Source organism: Camelina sativa, chromosome 4 (genome assembly GCF_000633955.1).
Source record: "Camelina sativa cultivar DH55 chromosome 4, Cs, whole genome shotgun sequence".
Classification (NCBI taxonomy): domain Eukaryota; kingdom Viridiplantae; phylum Streptophyta; class Magnoliopsida; order Brassicales; family Brassicaceae; genus Camelina; species Camelina sativa.
In genome coordinates this window covers 18920032-18939593 of record NC_025688.1, presented here as the reverse complement: position 1 = coordinate 18939593, position 19562 = coordinate 18920032, and the positions used below count along the sequence as shown (strand labels likewise).

Here is a 19562-nt window from a genome sequence, read left to right as displayed (position 1 = left end):
TTACATAACATTGGCAAACAAAACAAATAATATACTGATTTGCTTGAGACAATAACTTTTTGGTTTTAAAATCTTTATTGTAGGAAGAATAATATGTTTTTACCCAATTTTGTATCTTTGCAAATTATTTGCAAAACATATCTCAGATTATAAGCGATTATTTGCAAAACAATATCTTTTGCAATTTACTCCTACAAATAATATGTTTTTACCCAATTTTGTAGGAGTAAATTGCAAAAGATACTCTAATTTAAGATCTTTATTGTAGGACAAATCAAATCTGAGAAATTAGATCACCACCAAAATAAGCAAATACTTCATACTGGGATCATCTTCTTCTTCATCATCATCTTCTTCGCTGCTACTCTTGCCATCGATATCATCATCATCATCATCTTCTTCGTCTTCTTCATCTGAGCTATAGTCATTAATGATCTCCTTCTCAGCCGTCATTGAACTTTCAAAAAAGCAAACAGGCTTTCAAAAATTGTCTACATGTTTAGCGATTTGGATTTCGGAGAGAGAGAGGCGAAGATCTCTTGTTTCATTAGCCGAATTAGAATAGAGAGAGAAATCAGAACTTTGTGAACAACAAACCAACAATCCAACAAACCTCACAATCTGGCGAGAGCGTCAAGCGGGACTCCGTGGTGCCAGATTTGGGAGTGAGAATCGAGAGATTTGATTCCAATTCTTTTTTTATTCTCTAGATTTTTAAAATGATTGGAACGGTGACAAACAAGCAAAATTAGAACTGATTTATATTAATGTTTTAATTTTATTGGTTACTCTTTTTAACTGATGTGTCAACACCAGCTTCAATGTTGAGGCTGATGTATCACACCAAAAATGCAAAACATACTTCTTTTATCGTATTGATTGATGATTTGATTATATACTAAATTTTCATCTCGTCTATTGTCGCACAGGGTCAGGTCTCTTGGGGATTGTTGCGGATTCATGGCTTGGTCGAAGAAAGACGCTCTTTCTATCCTGCATAATGGCTTTTTTCACGGCATTTTCCATCTCCTTCTCTCCAAACATATGGATCTATGCACTCTTGCCCTTTATGAATGGGTTTTTCAGATCGGGAATAGGTCATGTTGTGTTGTACTCGCGACCAAGACGGTTGGTAAAAAGTAAAGAGGCCAAACCGGGCAATATGGTTTTTTATTCTTTGCATTGGGACTTCTCTCGTTGCCACTGAAAGGTTGGCTAAGCTTACCACAACACGTTGATCACTCGCATACGGCATAAATGACCATGTTAATGATGCAACACTGAAACGACCCGACCCGTTTTTTTTTTAATAAATAATAAGTAATAATAATAATAATAATAAATAAACTACAACTAGTGGTCCCATACCCACTAGCCACCTAACCACAATCACAATCAACAGCGGAAAATCACTAACATCAATATCCAATAAATAATAAATAATGAATTATAGCACAATCCAATACCAATCATCAAAAAACATGAAACCAGCAACTTAACAATGTTTCTAATGACCCAACTCTAGCAACCTAGCAATGCCAGACAACATCCAATCGAGTCCCTAGAAAATCCTTCTCTTCATTGCCTTGATTCCACGATCACACTTTGTCTTTACCTGCACCACAAACACATATTGCAATGCATGAGTATTATATAAACACTCAGTAAGGCAATCCTCCCATCTACTGGGCTATACACACAAGAGATAGAGACATCTATAACCATCAATAAACAATCAACAATCAACAATAACAAACCAAGACTCAGCATCGACCGACACCAACATGCATCGACTGACACCAATTGGAGGTTGCGTCGACCGACGAAGGATCTGCATCGACCGATGCAAGGCTAACTTGCATCGACCGATGCTCCCAATGCATCAACCGACGCGTGCTCGACATAACACGAAAACCCTCGAGTTTACGCGCCGTCCTCGCATTTGCATCGACCGACGCACAGAGTGCATCGACCGATGCAATGCCGAGCATCATTTTCTCCCAAAGCTTCTCGCCGGATCTTCGTTCCTACAACCACAAAACTCGATCCCAAGCCACAAGAAAGCTTCCCAACGTCCCAAATAACAATCTAACAAGTCTAACAACACATAACAAGCAAATCAGAGAAATCTCTAGCTTAGATAAGCCATGGTCCTGCACCTACCTTAGCCAAGACGAATTTGAACCTTAAACCAACAAGAAAACACTTCCAGGAAGCTCCTACAACAATCCCAGCTACAGATCTCTACAGGAACAGCCTCAAATCCCCAGAAAACACTAAGAACACTCAAGAACACTTAAGGAATGTTTTCTCTCTTTTCTTTTGTCTCAAAAGCGGCTAAACATGACTCATGAGACAAAACTCGAGTTAAGGGTTTTCCAAACCCAAAACGCGGCGTTTAACTTAAGTCAAATCGCAGAAAAACGACCTTGCATCGACCAATGCACCTACTGCATCGATCGATGCAATCCCTAAACCGAGATTTCGGTTCACGGGTGTTACAATTCTCCCCCACCACACTAGATTTTTCCTCGAATCTAGAACAACCATCAGCCAAAGACTCCCGTGCAACCGTCTCCACGGCCCGCACTCCTCCGACCGAACTACGAAAGGTCACCTCTATGCGATAGACTCACGCTCCAGGCATTATTTGCTCTCGACTTTTGGACTTTCCTTTACTCATAGGCCTAAACCTTGAGTTTATATTGGCTCCTCATCAGGTTGAACCCTGCATGCAATAATATATAAGGAAGTCCAATACTCGTCTCTCGGGTTGCCACCCTACAGCGCGCCCCCGGATCGTCATCCGAAGTCGATATACCAACCATACTCCCAAGCCACAAAGTCTCAGAATATGGCCGTACTAGGAGAACCAAAGTCCTCCAAGAGTCGCGAGCAAACAATTCTGAACACGTTTGAGTCCTATCCCTATCCAGGTTTCCTTTCCGTGGCTCGCGTAAAACATCACAATGTCCTACCAACCACATATTCCCTCACTCGGATACCTTATGACCACACATGGATTATCTCACTGCCACAAGGGCCGCCACAAAGGCCAAACAAATGTCCTAAACAGGACCACCACCAAGGCCAAACAAATGTCCTAAACAGGACTGCCACCAAGGCCAAACAAATGTCCTAAACAGGACCGTCACAAAGACCACACAAATGTCCTAAAGAGGACCGTCACAAAGACCATATGTCCCGAAGGACCACCTAAACAGGCACTCTGGCTAAACAGCCCGCCACAAAAGCCACACATCTGGCTAAACAGCCCGCCACAAAGGCCACACATCTGGATAAACAGCCCGCCACAAAGGCCACACATCTGGCTAAAGAGCCCACAACAAAGGTCACACAATGTCTCGAAAGACCGCCACTAAGGCCACACAAGCCCCTCCAAGGCTCTCTCCACTTAAATGGACAAATTTTAATTTTGGAAACTTCTTTTTCCACTTTTGGAAACTTCTAATTCAGGAAACTTTCCTCCAAAAAAACTCCGCCTCACGGAAACTTTGACCCCGAGCACCACCTCATCTTGTTACTTAGTCGCACAACCAACCACCCCAAGCGACCAAGTAAACAAGAGAGATGGGCTGGAATACTCCATTCCCGCTCCAGCCACGGATTATAGATGGGACTAGGCTAGACAAGCTCAAGTCGCGGCTTGCTTCTCATACCACTTCTTAAACCTTGCCTTCATCTTCGCTTAAGGCTCCCAAGTCTGCTTCTCAACACCATCACAGTCCCAAAGGAATCTTCTTCTTCCGAAGTTCTTTGATCCTCCTCTCGAGAACCCTCACTGGTCTCGCCTCCAAAGTCATGCTAGGCTGAAGATCTTCAGGAATCTTAGCTAACAACTGATCATCCTTACGGAGACACTTCCTCAACATAGAAACATGGAAAACCTTATGGAATGCATGCATAACCTCAGGTAACTCCAGTCTATAAGCCACTGGTCCAACACGCTCAATCACTCTGAACGGACCCATATACCTGGGACTAACCTTAGTCTCAGTCAATGACCTGTTCGGACCCCGCAACATGGCCATCTTGAGGTACACTCTATCTCCTACCTGAAACTCAAGATCTCTCCTCCTCCTATCGGCATAACTCCTCTGACGATCCTGAGCCTCCTTCATGTTCAGCTTAAGAACCCAAATCTTCTCTGAGGTCTCCTGAACAAAATCTACCCCGTAAATGCTCCTCTCCCCCACCTGAGTCCAGCATAACGGTGTATGACACGGCCTCCCATACAAAGCCTCATAGGGAGCCATCTTAATACTCGCCAGATAACTGTTGTTGTAAGCAAACTCTACCAAGCTCAAATGATTTGCCCAATGGCCTCCCTAATCCAACACACACATCCTCAGCAAATCCTCCAGCGTTTGAATCGTCCTCTCTGACTGTCCATCTGTCTGGTGATGATAAGTTGTACTCATAACCTTAGTGCCCATCTCTGCCTGAAACGCTCTCCAGAACACCAAAGTGAACCTAGAATCCCTATCAGACACAATGCTCGCTGGCACCTCATGCAACCTGACTATCTCCTTTACATACTTCATAGCTAAGACCGCTACTCCATCAGTCTTCTTAATGGCCAGAAAATGTGCCGACTTAGTCAACCGGTCTACAATGACCCAAATATCATCAATCGTCCTGGACACTGGCAAACCTACCAAGAAGTCCATAGTAATCATATCCCATTTCCACTCCGGAATGGGAAGACTTTTCAGTAACCCTCTTGGAATCTGATGCTCAGCCTTCACTAGCTGGCACACTTTGCACCTCGCGACTCAACTAGCTACATCCTTCTTCATCCCGACTCAATGATAGTACCTCTTGAGATCACGGTACATCTTAGTCGCTCCTGGATGAATAGAAAACTTGCTCCCATGAGCCTCTCTCAGGATCTCCTGCCTCAACTCCTCATCCTTGGGCACACAAATCCGACCGTGCACTAAGATAGTACCATTATCTGAGACCTGATACTCTGAATCAACATCCTTTGAGGCATTCACCAGCCCCAAATCCTTCTTCTGAGCCAACCACACTCTGCTCAGAAGATATGCTCTATCAACCGCCTCCAAACCCAACGGTTCCTTAGACACAGCACACAAACACAACGCACCGATCTCTCCTACCAGAGACTCCATCTCCTGCTCCTGAGCTGAATCTACCCTCTTCCAACCAGAGCATCTGCAACCAAGTTAGCCTTACCAAGATGATAGGCTATCTCCAAATCATAGTCTGCCACAAGCTCCATCCATCGCTGCTACCTCTAATTCAGCTCAGGCTGAGTGAATATATACTTCAGACTTTTATGATCTGTAAACACCTGTACCTTTGCACCATAAAGATAAGATCTCCAAATCTTCAGGGCAAAAACTACAGCACCCATCTCCAAGTCATGAGTATGATAGTTGTCCTCATGCTTCCGCAACTGCCGCGAAGCGTAGGCAAACACCTTCCCATGCTGCATTAACACACATCCCAAACCAACTCTAGATGCATCAGTATAAACCACATAGGGTTTTCCCTGCTCAGGCAAAGCCAACACTGGCGCAGTAGTCAACCTCTCCTTCAGGCTTGCAAAGCCTTCCTCACACTCCTCTTACCCAACAAAAGGAACATCCTTCCCTGTCAACTTAGTCATAGGACGTGCTCTTCTCGCAAATCCCTGCACAAATCTCCTGTAGTAACCTGCCAATCCTAGAAAATTCCTGATCTATGTGGCATTCTGCGGTTTAGGCCAATCTCTGATAGCCTGAATCTTCTTTGGATCCATAGAAGCTCCATGTGTAGACACAATATGACCCAGAAAACCCATCTCACGCTGCCAAAAACTGCACTTGCTCAATTTAGCAAACAACTTCTGCTCCCATAGCTTCTCTAGAACTGCCCTCAAATGCACTGCATGCTCTTCGTGACTCTTCGAATAAACCAGGATGACTTCGATGAAAATGATGACAGACACGTCCAGAAACTCCTGAAACATGTTGTTCATCAATCTCATAAACCCTGCTGGCACGTTAGTCAACCTGAAAGGCATCGCCATGAAATCATAAACCCATACCTCATCCTTCTACTTAACGGACAACACCGACGCTCCCCACGGTGAAGTGATAAGACAAAAGAATCCTCTATTTACTTCCTCAGCTCTACTAGACTAATAATCAAGTATCAACTCACCACCACCCGAATATCAACATCTCTTATCCATACAAAAACCTCTAGTTACTTGTCTCTTAGGGAAAACTTTCACAAGGTAACTTAATCCAAAATTAGCTCTCCGCTTAGCAATTCTCCACAGAAAATCATCAATACGAGCGTAATAAAACAAACAAGTACCATACGTTCGCACATTCCGATTCGCCGTATCAAATGCTTTGCAGGCTGCCAACTCAACCCACTTAACTTATTTTCCCCAACAAGGTTACCAAAACCCTGAATCTAGCAACCATGTCCATCTCCAATGAAATTCATCCGGTATCGTCGCAACGATTAGTTTATCCTGCCATGAAGGCTTCTCGTGAACTTATGTATCTTGCAAACATGCCTTTCCCGGTTCAAACCTGCTGCAACTCCCCTTCCCGGGATTCCAGCACCACCGGCCTCACAATCCTGGCGCAACAACCAAACATTCATAGCTGTTCTGGTCATAAAACCCTGACCCATTGGCCACACATCCAAACCCCAAGATTAAAAAACCGTCAATCTCTCGAGGTCTACATTCAGTCGTTATGTTTATACTCACGTCCTAGGCATTACTTGTTCCCAACTTCCCACTCTTAGGTCACAACCTTCGAGCCATACCGATCTCACTCTCAGACCACCGTATTCGAGTTATACCGTCTCACTCTTGGACCACAATCCTCAAGATCATCCCCTCTGCCACTCTCGGAGCCCACAGCCCCTCGAGCTATCGGTATTCTAGGAAAACCACCATTGCTTCAGGAGCAACAATCCTTAAAGACTATAAACATCTTTCGACCAAAGGTACTTCCCGTGGTACGAGTATAACATTACAATGTTACACCTACCCACACAACTTCTAATATCCAACTGGGTTACCCACCAAACAGAGAAATATCTGCTCCAACTACATATGTCCACCTATCTGCCTCTCTAGGCTCGATACCTCCCGCGAAGAACCTCATACCGGTCATCTACCACTGCTCCATCCTCCTAACATAAGATGGAAAAAATCCCCTACATCTGCAACCCTCGGCTGCACCCCGCCACATGCGGCACAACTGGAGCCTTCACTGGTACCACTCTCGGTAACCGCTCCAACAGTACGCCAACAGATCCGCCAAGCGATCATCTCGACCCTGGGCTTCACTTGCTGCAACCCCACACCTGGCTTCCCAGCACCCCCGACACGCTCACCGGCTAACCCCCTCTGGTCCCTCCTGATACGCTTGCGACCCTCTGACGTACATCCTCGTGGAACTCTGGACCACACACTCGCTGGCCTCAAGACCCGTCCGACCATGACCACGACCCTGTCCCCGTCCACGACCCAAAACTTGAACACCTTTAGCCACTGCACTTCCAAGAACAGAGGCTAACAAGCAATCTTAACATAATACAAAAACACAAAAACAAAAACTCACCGTGGAATCACACTGTAGGCTCGAAGAGGATGTTCTAGGACTCCATGCCACACACAATTTACTAACTCATATAATCAATCAAGACATGCAATCCCAAACATATACAACACAAAGCCTAGTGAACCCAAACCTAGAACCGTAAGAGCTTTGATACCAAACTGAAACGATCCGACCCGTTTTTTTTAATAAATAATAAATAAACTACAACTAGTGGTCCTATACCCACTAGCCACCTAACCACAATCACAATCAACAACGAAAAATAACCAACATCAATATCCAATAAATAATAAATAATCAAATATAGCACAATCCAATACCAATCATCAGAAAACATGAATCCAGCAACTTAACAATGTTTCTAATGACCCAACTCTATCAACCTAGCAATGCCAGACAACATCCAATCGAGTCCCTAAAACATCCTCCCCTTCATTGCCTTGATTCCACGATCACACTTTGCCTTTACCTGCACCACAACCACATATTGCAATGCATGAGTATTTTATAAACACTCAGTAAGGCAATCCTCCCATCTACTGGGCTATACACACAAGAGATAGAGACATCTCTAACCATCAATAAACAATCAACAATCAACAATAACAAACCAAGACTCAGCATCGACCGACACCAACATGCATCGACCGAGGTTCCCAATGCATCGACCGACGCGTGCTCGACGTAGCACGAAAACCCTAGAGTTTACGCGCCGTCCTTGCATTTGCATCGACCGACGCAATGCCGAGCATCGTTTTCCCCCAAAGCTTCTCGCCGGATCTTCGTTCCTACAACCACAAAACTCGATCCCAAGCCACAAGAAAGTTTCCCAACATCCCAAATAACAATCTAACAAGTCTAACAACACATAACAAGCAAACCCGAGAAATCTCTAGCTTAGATAAGCCATGGTCCTGCACTTACCTTAGCCAAAACGAATCTGAACCTCAAACCAACAAGAAAACACTTCTAGGAAGCTCCTACAACGATCCCAGCTACAGATCTCTACAGGAACAACCCCAAATCTCTAGAAAACACCAAGAACACTCAAGAACACTTAAGGAACGTTTTCTCTCTTTTCTTTTGTCTCAAAAGCGGCTAAACATGACTCATGAGACAAAACTCGAGTTAAAGGTTTTTCTAACCCAAAATGCGGCGTTTAACTTAAGTCAAACCGCAGAAAAACGATCTTGCATCGACCGATACACCTACTACATCGACCGATGCAATCCTTAAACCGAGATTTCGGTTCGCGAATGTTACAAACACATACATCCAACGATCAGCGTACAATAAATGATTGACTCTAATAAAGTCAAAACTAAGACCGTGATGATGGCCAAAGAAACAAACTCAGTTCACTACAGCGAAGGGTATGATTAACCGTTTTTGTAAAAACGTAAAATAATTGCCACATACACCAGTTGGATTGAAATTCCAAAACCGTTCACAATCCTGAGCAAAGAGCTCATAAGAGAGGCTAGGTTTGGGAATGGTGAAAGATCACCAACTGATCGATCCTTCCCCATTCGAACAAATGCTATTATTCACAATGAAATTTTTTATGAGAAATATCTTTTCCAAAAAGTGGATGAAGAAAACAAATTCTATGTTGCTGAATTTTTTTAAAATATACCCATTATGATATACATATTTTCAACTAATTTCACCAATTTTAATAGGAAAAAAGTAAATTAAAAAATAGCAAAACATATGCAAAATATTAACAAAACATAAGTAAAATATTTTTAACGTATATATTTCTATAACAAATAAAACAGATTCTCAATTATTGTCATGTTAGCATTTTGTTAGTCCATTCTTCCTCCACCTCATCTCTTCTTATTTTCAATTTTAACAAATTAATTCACATCATCAAAAGAACATAAAATCTAAAAGTTAATGCATCAATTAATTCACACATTTTTGTAATATTTTATTATTATTAAAAAATAATTTAAACTAAAATATTCACCAGAGATGCAATAAAAAAAATACAACCAAAAAAAATATCAAAGTAAAAATATGAATAGATATTACATAAATATAAAATTAGATATTTCAATCATAACCTATTTTAATTGTGTAAATATTTGTAAAAGATTAGAAGTAAGAGAAAAATAAAGCTATCATATATTTACTGGAACAACAATTACTTTCAGGAGATAAAATTATTAGGATAAAGAAAATAATAGTTTTTTTTAAACAAACACAAGAATTTAAAGATTTTTTAAATCAAGAGGTTATTCAATTCTTGGTGTTAAATTATAAATTCATATTTTCAATTATAATATAATATATTTAATATATATATATATACATATAAAACTTGAGACTATGTTTGTTAATGTTAAATTAGAAATTCATGTTACCGATTAAAACCAGAAGGATTTGGTGCCCACTATTATTTAGAACTCTAAATAACATAAATATTTAGAATATTTTGAGTGATCTATGTTATTTATCGTTTTCAAAATTGAAAAATGGTGAAATTTGTTAGACAAACGTATATCCCCAAAAGGAGAAAATCTTAATCAAATGCTCAAAAATTAAAATAATGTATATATTTAATAGAAATGTATAAGGTTCCTTAAAATAAAACATATTAAAGAAAAAATGTTTGAACATCACACAACCAAAAAAAAAAGTAAAAAATACTAAAAAGAAATTGGAGGAAGCTATTTGTAATAATAGTAGTGGTAGATTGTAGAATTTTAGTTAAATTTTAAAAGAATTCTATTTTATATAAATACACATATTTAAAAGTTAGAGTAATCTTATGAGTTTGTAGACTTAGGAGAATCGATATAAAAGAACACTATATAGAAACATAGGAGATTATACATATTTTAAAGTAGAAAAAATTATATATGTGAACATAATTTTTCTTTTGTCAAACAGTTAAGATAAAATGTATTATATGATGTTACAATATGATGTTTATGGATAGAAATGAGTCCAATTATGAGATTCATTACTAGGAAGCAAAATTTATGTGTAGTAGTACAACAATGTCAAAGAAACTTTGAGACAAATGGTGGGTATATTCTTTAAAAAAAATTATGTCTACGTTAAAAGTTATAGTAATCTTTGTATAAATACACATATTTAAAAGATAGAAATAATGTTATGAGTTTGTAGATTTAGGAGAATCGATATAAAAAACACTATATAGAAACATAGGAGACAATACATATATTAAAGTAGAAAAAATTATATATGTGGACATAATTTTTCTTTTGTTAAACAGTTAAGATAAAATGTAATATATGATGTTCCAATATGATGTTTATGGATATAAACAAGTCCAATTATGAGATTTAATACTATGAAGCAAAATTTACGTTTAGTACAACACTGTCAAAGAAATTTCACGACAAAGGATGGATATATTCTCTAAATATTTTACATTTATGTTAGTAAGTAATGATCACTCAACCAATAAAAAAAGTATTGGAAGATGAAAAGGATGAAAAATAGTTATATTATGGCTTCATAATCAATAAATGCACGAGATGACAAGTGTATACAAACAAAATAAAAAGAAAAGTAATTGTGAAAAATATTACAAAATAGAGAAATTCTATATCGCTTAATAAAATAAATTTAACATCTATATAGATTTATATTTTTAATATAATTAATTATATTATATTTAATGGTTTTCATTACCTTTTATATTTAATGGCTTTCATTATAAATTTAGTTTTCGATTAAAACCTTTGAACCGGAAAATGTGCTAGATAAAGTGATATCTTATTATATAAAGTTTGGTTCTCAAAGTTAGTAACTCACCAGATCGTGACAAATGTTAGTTTTAACGATCAAAGTTAAAAACTCACCAGATCGTAACACATCTCAGTTTTAATGATTAAATATCCAAGTTAGTAACTCATCAGATCGTGACACATGTCAATTTTAACAATCAGACATCACAGTTTGTTAGTTTTAACGATCAGAGATCAAATTTAAAACTCACTAGATCGTGACACGTGTCAGTTTTAATGATTAAATATCCAAGTTAGTAACTCATCAGATCATGACAAGTGTCAATTTTAACGAGAAATCACAGTTTTCAAGCTTGGGAAAACGATGCATAAGATAATTGTAATCTTATTATATTAAAAAAAATTGTTAATCCTAAAAGGAAAATGATTGTAAATATACTTCTCTATATAAGCAAATAGATGACGACTAGCTTTGTTTTTCTTGGTAAAGTATTGTTCTTTGTTTTTAATTAACCTTTTGTTTGACACATCATCGTTCTTGAACAAGTTTCAAAGGTAATTTATTTGTTGTCTAATCGAAACAACTATATAAAAAGATTCCTAGATATTACCACGTGTTTTCGTCGTCGTTTCTTTGAATTTTGTTTCGTTTCTCAATTTCATAAGCGTACTACGAAATCTTTGACTTTGAAGTGTTAACAAAGTTTCTTATGAATAATAACTAAGGTTTTTAGGATTAACAAATTTCTCATGATGTTATTATTATTTCTATTAATTTGCAGGATAGGTAGCATAAATAAAAAATGAATACATAAATGCAAGATAACAATATATATTATATAACAATAGATCAACTAAACATAAAGCGTTCTTATCGTCGAACGATAGTACGTCTTACAAGAAAGTGGAAAACAAGAAATTTTTAAAAAGACAATGAGCTCATTGGAATAATTTTGTTCATAAATAGAAAAGAGATTAAGGAAAATATACAGAAAATTATTAATTCTAAAAAATGTAAATACTCACTTCTAAATAAACACAGATCGTCTCATATTATTCATCTAACAAAATAATTTATTCAAAAATATTGCTTTCAACTTTGATCTATTGGTCAAACTTTTGTAATGGGAACACAAGTTTTCCTTTTTTTTTTTATACCAAAATATGCCCATACTTTTTACTTTTTCAGTTTGGAATAGGTAAGATTAATATGTTGACCCAAAAATAAATGAAAGATTAATATATGCATCTTCTTTTTCTAATATTGTATTTTAAAATTTATTGTAGTAGTTTTAGATTGTTATATTTTAATTTATATTTTCATCTTTAAATTATTTAAGATTCATATATTACCGTGCTTATAATTTTTTATTATTTCATTAGTTATGTCAAATTATTTTTTTATATAATTTCTCAACCTTGATTGGTTGGCTATAGAGCTTTTTTTTGTGCAAACATAATTGTTACCATTCGTTCAATCTCAAAATGAGATAAAGAGGAGAAAGTTATCAACCTAATGGTTGGATAAAATAGGCTAATCAGACACAAGCCTACAACAAACATAGATAGATTGGAAAAACATAAATCCTTGTTGATAGATCCATAGGAGCTTGGAAACAGAGGCTAAATTATGGTCAAAGAAACTTCCATGAAATACATTGGAAAATTTAACATTAGTTACTATCAAAAGATTTTGTGACGTTGGAAAAGGTCTTTAGTTTCATCGGTTGCTGGTAAAAGCCACGTTAAGATAGCTAAAAGACGTGAACATGTTCTCTCCACATAGGAGGAGGGCAGAACTGATGTTCTCTCTATGGTGGAGGAGGTTGGACGCAAGGTTATCTCCATAAGGGAGGAAGGCAGAACTGATGTTCTCTCTATGGTGGAGGAGGTTGGACGCAAGGTTATCTCCATAAGGGAGGAGGGCAGAACCAAAGTTCTCTCCATGGTTAGTCATACACTATTGTGATGTAATTTATTTTTTAATCAAAATGTTTTTTGACCCAACAATTTTAGTAATTAAAGAAAGAGAAATGAGAAATGTGGAGCCGGTGTAACGATCTTTACATCGAGAACTGAAGAGAATCCTGGTCGATCGTTCTTCCGGTGTATAACAAAAAGAGATCTGGAATCTTCTTGTCATCGAAGATATCATGTTCGATTAAGGTTAGATCGACTAGGGTTTGGGAATTGAAGAAATTGAGAATCGATTTCTCAATTTGGGGGTTTTAGGGTGTTATAAACAGCATCATTTTGCTATTAACGGATACCGTTAACGGATAATTAGCCCCTTTTAATTTCTACGTTTGACCACTTAACGTTGTACCTCAAAAGGCTAAGTCAAAGAGAGTTTGCGATTTATTTGGAAGTCAACAAATAATTGGTGTTTTTTTCCTCCAAAAGCAGAGTTCGGGCTTTAAATCAACGAAAATATAGACTTGAAGATTTTAATGACATTTTTCCCAAAGAGAAATACCCTAAAATAGCACTAAAATAAGTTTTATGGACAATTATAGCACATATTCCATAAATTTCAAAACTAGCACTATTTAACACAATAAATATTGAAAATTAATTTTTAGAACTTTAGAGATGTTGTGCTTAATTTGGAAAAAAACTTATTATGGTGCTATTTTTGAGAATTTCCGTTAAAGAAACTATACAAAAGTGAAAGTAAAAAGCATATAATAGTTGGCTTAATTTGTTCGTATAGACATATTCTAGGTGGTGCTAAATAATACATTTGTAACATACAATATACCTAGATGTAAAAAATACACTTTTAATGGTAATATACATAAAAGATTTGTATATAAATATAAATCAGTGTAGCAAAAAACAAATTATGATTAATTTACATCTAAATTTTAATATATTTTTATTAAATTTAAATTTATTTACTGAAATTTAAACCCTGCATATTGTACGGATACTTATCTAATAAAATATAAACTACTAGTTGAATTAATCTATTTGAAAAATTGAAAATTATATAAATTAAAAATAAATCGGAATATAAATCGAAACTAAAACCACATCAAACCATTCGCTATATCATACAAACCGATTAATTATGTAAACCGAACCATCTAATTGAACTAAACCGAAAAAATGAAGCCGAACAACTGTATCGTCGTCTTCTAGCTCCTCCTCCTACACCGAAACTTGCAGTGTCTTCTTCGTCCTCTCCTTATCTTCTCTCGCAATTTTTTCTCCGATGGAATTGATACAGAATCCTGTTCAAGGGATTAATTCAGCTTACGCCATTGAAACTATAAAACTCTGCTTTTCTCGGAAACATATATCTTCCACGGTTTGTTCTCGGCGCGTAGCCTCTGTTTCAACAACGCCCACAACGTGTTCGACAAAAAGCCCCAACGAACCTATTGGGAAATTAAACTCTGGTCTGATCTCAACAAGACACCGCGTAGATCCCAAGAAAGAGTTATCCCGGATTCTGAGAGCAGACGCTGCCGTCAAAGGCGTCGAGAGAAAAGCAAATTCCGAAAAGTACTTAACTTTATGGCCAAAAGCTGTTCTTGAAGCACTTGATGAAGCTATCAAGGAGAATCGATGGCAGTCTGCGTTAAAGGTAACAGCACCCTTTTGAATTTTTTTCTAAGTTCTTTACTCTAATCGGAACTCATTTGCCCAATTTCCCTGCTTTATTAGATTTTCAATCTTCTTAGGAAGCAGCATTGGTATGAACCAAGATGCANGTTTAAGATATAAGCAAAAAGAGGCTTATGGGGTGAGGCTATGGTTTGTGAGTTGAGCAATCTAATGCAGAAGAATTTTGGAAAGTTGTGAAATGTTCACACTAAGTGGATCACTTAAGGTAACTGTNCGAAGTAATGTTATCTGAAGGATTGAAACCCACCATTGATGTGTATACATCTCTTATAGCTGTTTATGGCAAAAGCGAGCTTCTTGACAAGGCGTTCGCCACGCTTGAGTATATGAAATNAGTTAGCAAAATTCCAAGAGCCGCATGGTCATTATTAGTCATTACTAATGATTCGGGTCAGTGTAAGTATTAAAAGCCATCATTTATAGCTCTGTGTCATAAAATGAACAAAACAAAGAAATCAACAGATACATCTACTCTCATGTGATGTGAAAATAAAGTTAACGATGATTGTAATGTACTAATTCTCAAAAATATTCAGCAGACCTTATTTGACCCGCCAACTCTTTTAATTAATTATTATCTTTTTGACCCATTTCATGATGCTTGCCATATTCTAATTCTTTATTCCTAGGTTTCAACACAGATGATGACACGAATATTATAACAGATACGATCAGACTAATTGTTATATATGTGGTCTGTCTACTCTTTTCATCGACTAGAATCAAAACTCAATTTGAAGTTTTCTTGGTAAGGTAAAATATAATTTTCTTACGCATCTTTAGACGGGTCAAAACTTGTTATGATCTAAACTCTATCGTAGCTATATATAACATTTGTAAAGACTGGCTTGCTTTTTAAGTCTTTAGAAAGATCTATTTGTTTGCTAATATTAAGATCTTCTACAATGTGTTCTCATGATGCTCTTCACTTCGTCGTAATACCCTTTATGGCCCAAGGTCATATGATCCCATTGGTCGATATCTCTAGGCTCTTGTCCCAGCGTCAAGGCGTGACCGTCTCTATCATCACAACTACTCAAAATGTAGCCAAGATCAAGACTTCACTCTCCTCTTCCTTTCCGACCATCAACATCGTTGAAGTTAAGTTTCCGTCTCAACAAACGGGTTTGCCAGAAGGGTGCGAGAGTGTAGATATGTTGGCTTCATTGGTCGATATGGTGAAGTTCTTTGACGCTGCCAACTCGCTTGAGGAGCAAGTAGAGAAAGCTATGGTGGAGATGGTTGAGCGGCGGCCGAGCTGCATTATCGGAGACATGAGCCTTCCTTTCACTTCAAGACTTGCCAAGAAATTCAAGANGTTACTACGTTTAATATACTGATTTTGTCGTTTGGAAAAGCTGGAATGTATAAGAAGATGTGCTTGGTTATGGATTTCATGGAGAAAAGGTTCTTCTCATTGACGACTGTCACTTATAATATAGTGATTGAGATGTTTGGGAAAGCTGGAAGAATTGAGAAAATGGATGATGTATTCAGGAAAATGAAGTATCAAGGAGTGAAACCAAACTCAATCACTTATTGTTCGCTTGTTAATGCGTATAGTAGAGCTGGTCTTGTCTTTAAGATAGATTCGATTTTGAGGCAAATTGTGAATTCTGATGTGATATTGGATACTCCGTTCTTCAATTGCATAATCAATGCATATGGTGAGGCTGGTGATTTGGCTACGATGAAAGAATTGTACATACAAATGGAAGAGAGAAAATGTAAGCCTGATAAAGTCACTTTTGCTACAATGATCAAAACCTATACTGCTCATGGGATATTCGATGCAGTCCGGGAACTCGAGAAACAAATGATATCCACTTGTGAGAACTCAGGTATCCTCTTAGACAAATTATAACTGGGATAAGAGATATATGCTTAGTATTGCAGCTCTAATTGGTGGTTGTGTTATGTTTCTTAACTATGTTTCTTTTATTGGGGTTTAAGATATAAGCAAAAAGAGGCTTATGGGGTGAGGCTATGGTTTGTGAGTTGAGCAATCTAATGCAGAAGAATTTTGGAAAGTTGTGAAATGTTCACACTAAGTGGATCACTTAAGGTAACTGTTCTTTTTACTCTTCTTAACTTTAAGATAAATTGGAGACTCATGCCTGTAAGTAAGTTATGGAACCGTCTGTTCAGGTGTTTGGGGGCGTTAGTTAGCAAAATTCCAAGAGCCGCATGGTCATTATTAGTCATTACTAATGATTCGGGTCAGTGTAAGTATTAAAAGCCATCATTTATAGCTCTGTGTCATAAAATGAACAAAACAAAGAAATCAACAGATACATCTACTCTCATGTGATGTGAAAATAAAGTTAACGATGATTGTAATGTACTAATTCTCAAAAATATTCAGCAGACCTTATTTGACCCGCCAACTCTTTTAATTAATTATTATCTTTTTGACCCATTTCATGATGCTTGCCATATTCTAATTCTTTATTCCTAGGTTTCAACACAGATGATGACACGAATATTATAACAGATACGATCAGACTAATTGTTATATATGTGGTCTGTCTACTCTTTTCATCGACTAGAATCAAAACTCAATTTGAAGTTTTCTTGGTAAGGTAAAATATAATTTTCTTACGCATCTTTAGACGGGTCAAAACTTGTTATGATCTAAACTCTATCGTAGCTATATATAACATTTGTAAAGACTGGCTTGCTTTTTAAGTCTTTAGAAAGATCTATTTGTTTGCTAATATTAAGATCTTCTACAATGTGTTCTCATGATGCTCTTCACTTCGTCGTAATACCCTTTATGGCCCAAGGTCATATGATCCCATTGGTCGATATCTCTAGGCTCTTGTCCCAGCGTCAAGGCGTGACCGTCTCTATCATCACAACTACTCAAAATGTAGCCAAGATCAAGACTTCACTCTCCTCTTCCTTTCCGACCATCAACATCGTTGAAGTTAAGTTTCCGTCTCAACAAACGGGTTTGCCAGAAGGGTGCGAGAGTGTAGATATGTTGGCTTCATTGGTCGATATGGTGAAGTTCTTTGACGCTGCCAACTCGCTTGAGGAGCAAGTAGAGAAAGCTATGGTGGAGATGGTTGAGCGGCGGCCGAGCTGCATTATCGGAGACATGAGCCTTCCTTTCACTTCAAGACTTGCCAAGAAATTCAAGATCCCCAAACTTCTCTTCCATGGATTTTCTTGTTTCAGCCTCATGTGCATACAAGTGGTTCGAGAAAGCGGGATCTTAAAAGATATAGAATCTAACGATGAGTATTTCGATTTACCTGGCTTGCCTGATAGAGTTGAGTTCACTAAACCGCAAGTCTCTGTGCTACAGCTTATTGAAGGAAATATGAAAGAGAGTACGGCCAAGATTATCGAAGCTGATAATGACTCTTATGGTGTTATTGTGAATAGTTTTGAAGAGTTAGAGGTTGAATATGCAAGAGAATATCGAAAAGCAAGGGCTGGAAAAGTTTGGTGCGTTGGACCTGTTTCTTTGTGCAATAAGTTAGGGTCAGAAAAGGCTGAAAGAGGAGACAAGGCTTCCATTGGTCAAGACCAATGTCTTCAATTTCTTGACTCTAAAGAAGCTGGTTCGGTGCTCTACGTTTGCCTTGGCAGTCTATGTAATCTTCCCTTGGCTCAACTGAAAGACCTAGGACTAGGCCTTGAGGAATCTAAGAAACCTTTCATATGGGTTATAAGAGAATGGGGAAAATATGGGGATTTAGCAAAGTGGATGCAGCAAAGCGGATTCGAAGAGCGGATCAAAGGTAGAGGACTTGTGATCAAAGGTTGGGCGCCCCAAGTTTTCATCCTCTCACACGCATCCATCGGAGGGTTTTTGACTCACTGTGGATGGAACTCGACTCTAGAAGGAATTACTGCAGGAGTACCATTATTGACATGGCCTTTGTCTGCTGAACAATTCTTGAATGAGAAGTTGATCGTGCAGATATTAAAATCAGGGTTAAAGATAGGAGTAGAAAAAATGATGAAATATGGAAAAGAAGAGGAGATAGGAGTGATGGTGAGTAGAGAAAATGTGAGAAAAGCAGTGGACGAGCTAATGGGTGATAGTGAAGAAGCAGAAGAGAGAAGAAGAAAAGTCAAAGAACTCAGTGACTTGGCAAATAAGGCTTTGGGAGAAGGNTAGTTTTGAAGAGTTAGAGGTTGAATATGCAAGAGAATATCGAAAAGCAAGGGCTGGAAAAGTTTGGTGCGTTGGACCTGTTTCTTTGTGCAATAAGTTAGGGTTAGAAAAAGCTGAAAGAGGAGACAAGGCTTCCATTGGTCAAGACCAATGTCTTCAATTTCTTGACTCTAAAGAAGCTGGTTCGGTGCTCTACGTTTGCCTTGGCAGTCTATGTAATCTTCCCTTGGCTCAACTGAAAGACCTAGGACTAGGCCTTGAGGAATCTAAGAAACCTTTCATATGGGTTATAAGAGAATGGGGAAAATATGGGGATTTAGCAAAGTGGATGCAGCAAAGCGGATTCGAAGAGCGGATCAAAGGTAGAGGACTTGTGATCAAAGGTTGGGCGCCCCAAGTTTTCATCCTCTCACACGCATCCATCGGAGGGTTTTTGACTCACTGTGGATG

At 37.9% G+C, this 19562-nt stretch overlaps 2 protein-coding genes across 3 annotated transcripts in view; both read left to right on the top strand.

Moving 5' to 3' along the window:
- On the top strand, positions 14459-15079 carry LOC104784042 (pentatricopeptide repeat-containing protein At3g53170-like). The gene is made up of 2 exons (XM_010509118.2): positions 14459-14939; positions 15020-15079. Exons 1-2 carry the CDS (start codon positions 14565-14567, stop codon positions 15077-15079), a joined length of 435 nt encoding a protein of 144 aa, XP_010507420.1. The 5' UTR covers positions 14459-14564.
- LOC104781170 (UDP-glycosyltransferase 73C7-like) overlaps positions 15321-19562 on the top strand; it is a 7289-nt gene continuing 3047 nt past the window's right edge. Inside the window, exons 1-2 of one of the 2 annotated variants that reach the window (XM_019244760.1) lie at positions 15321-16289; positions 18119-19097. In XM_019244760.1, the coding sequence (XP_019100305.1) occupies positions 15886-16289; positions 18119-19097 (1383 nt within the window). In that variant the 5' untranslated portion in view covers positions 15321-15885. Of the gene's footprint in view, positions 16290-16952; positions 17046-17128; positions 19098-19562 lie in introns of those variants that run through there. The other variant, XM_010505772.2, reaches the window with a different exon arrangement.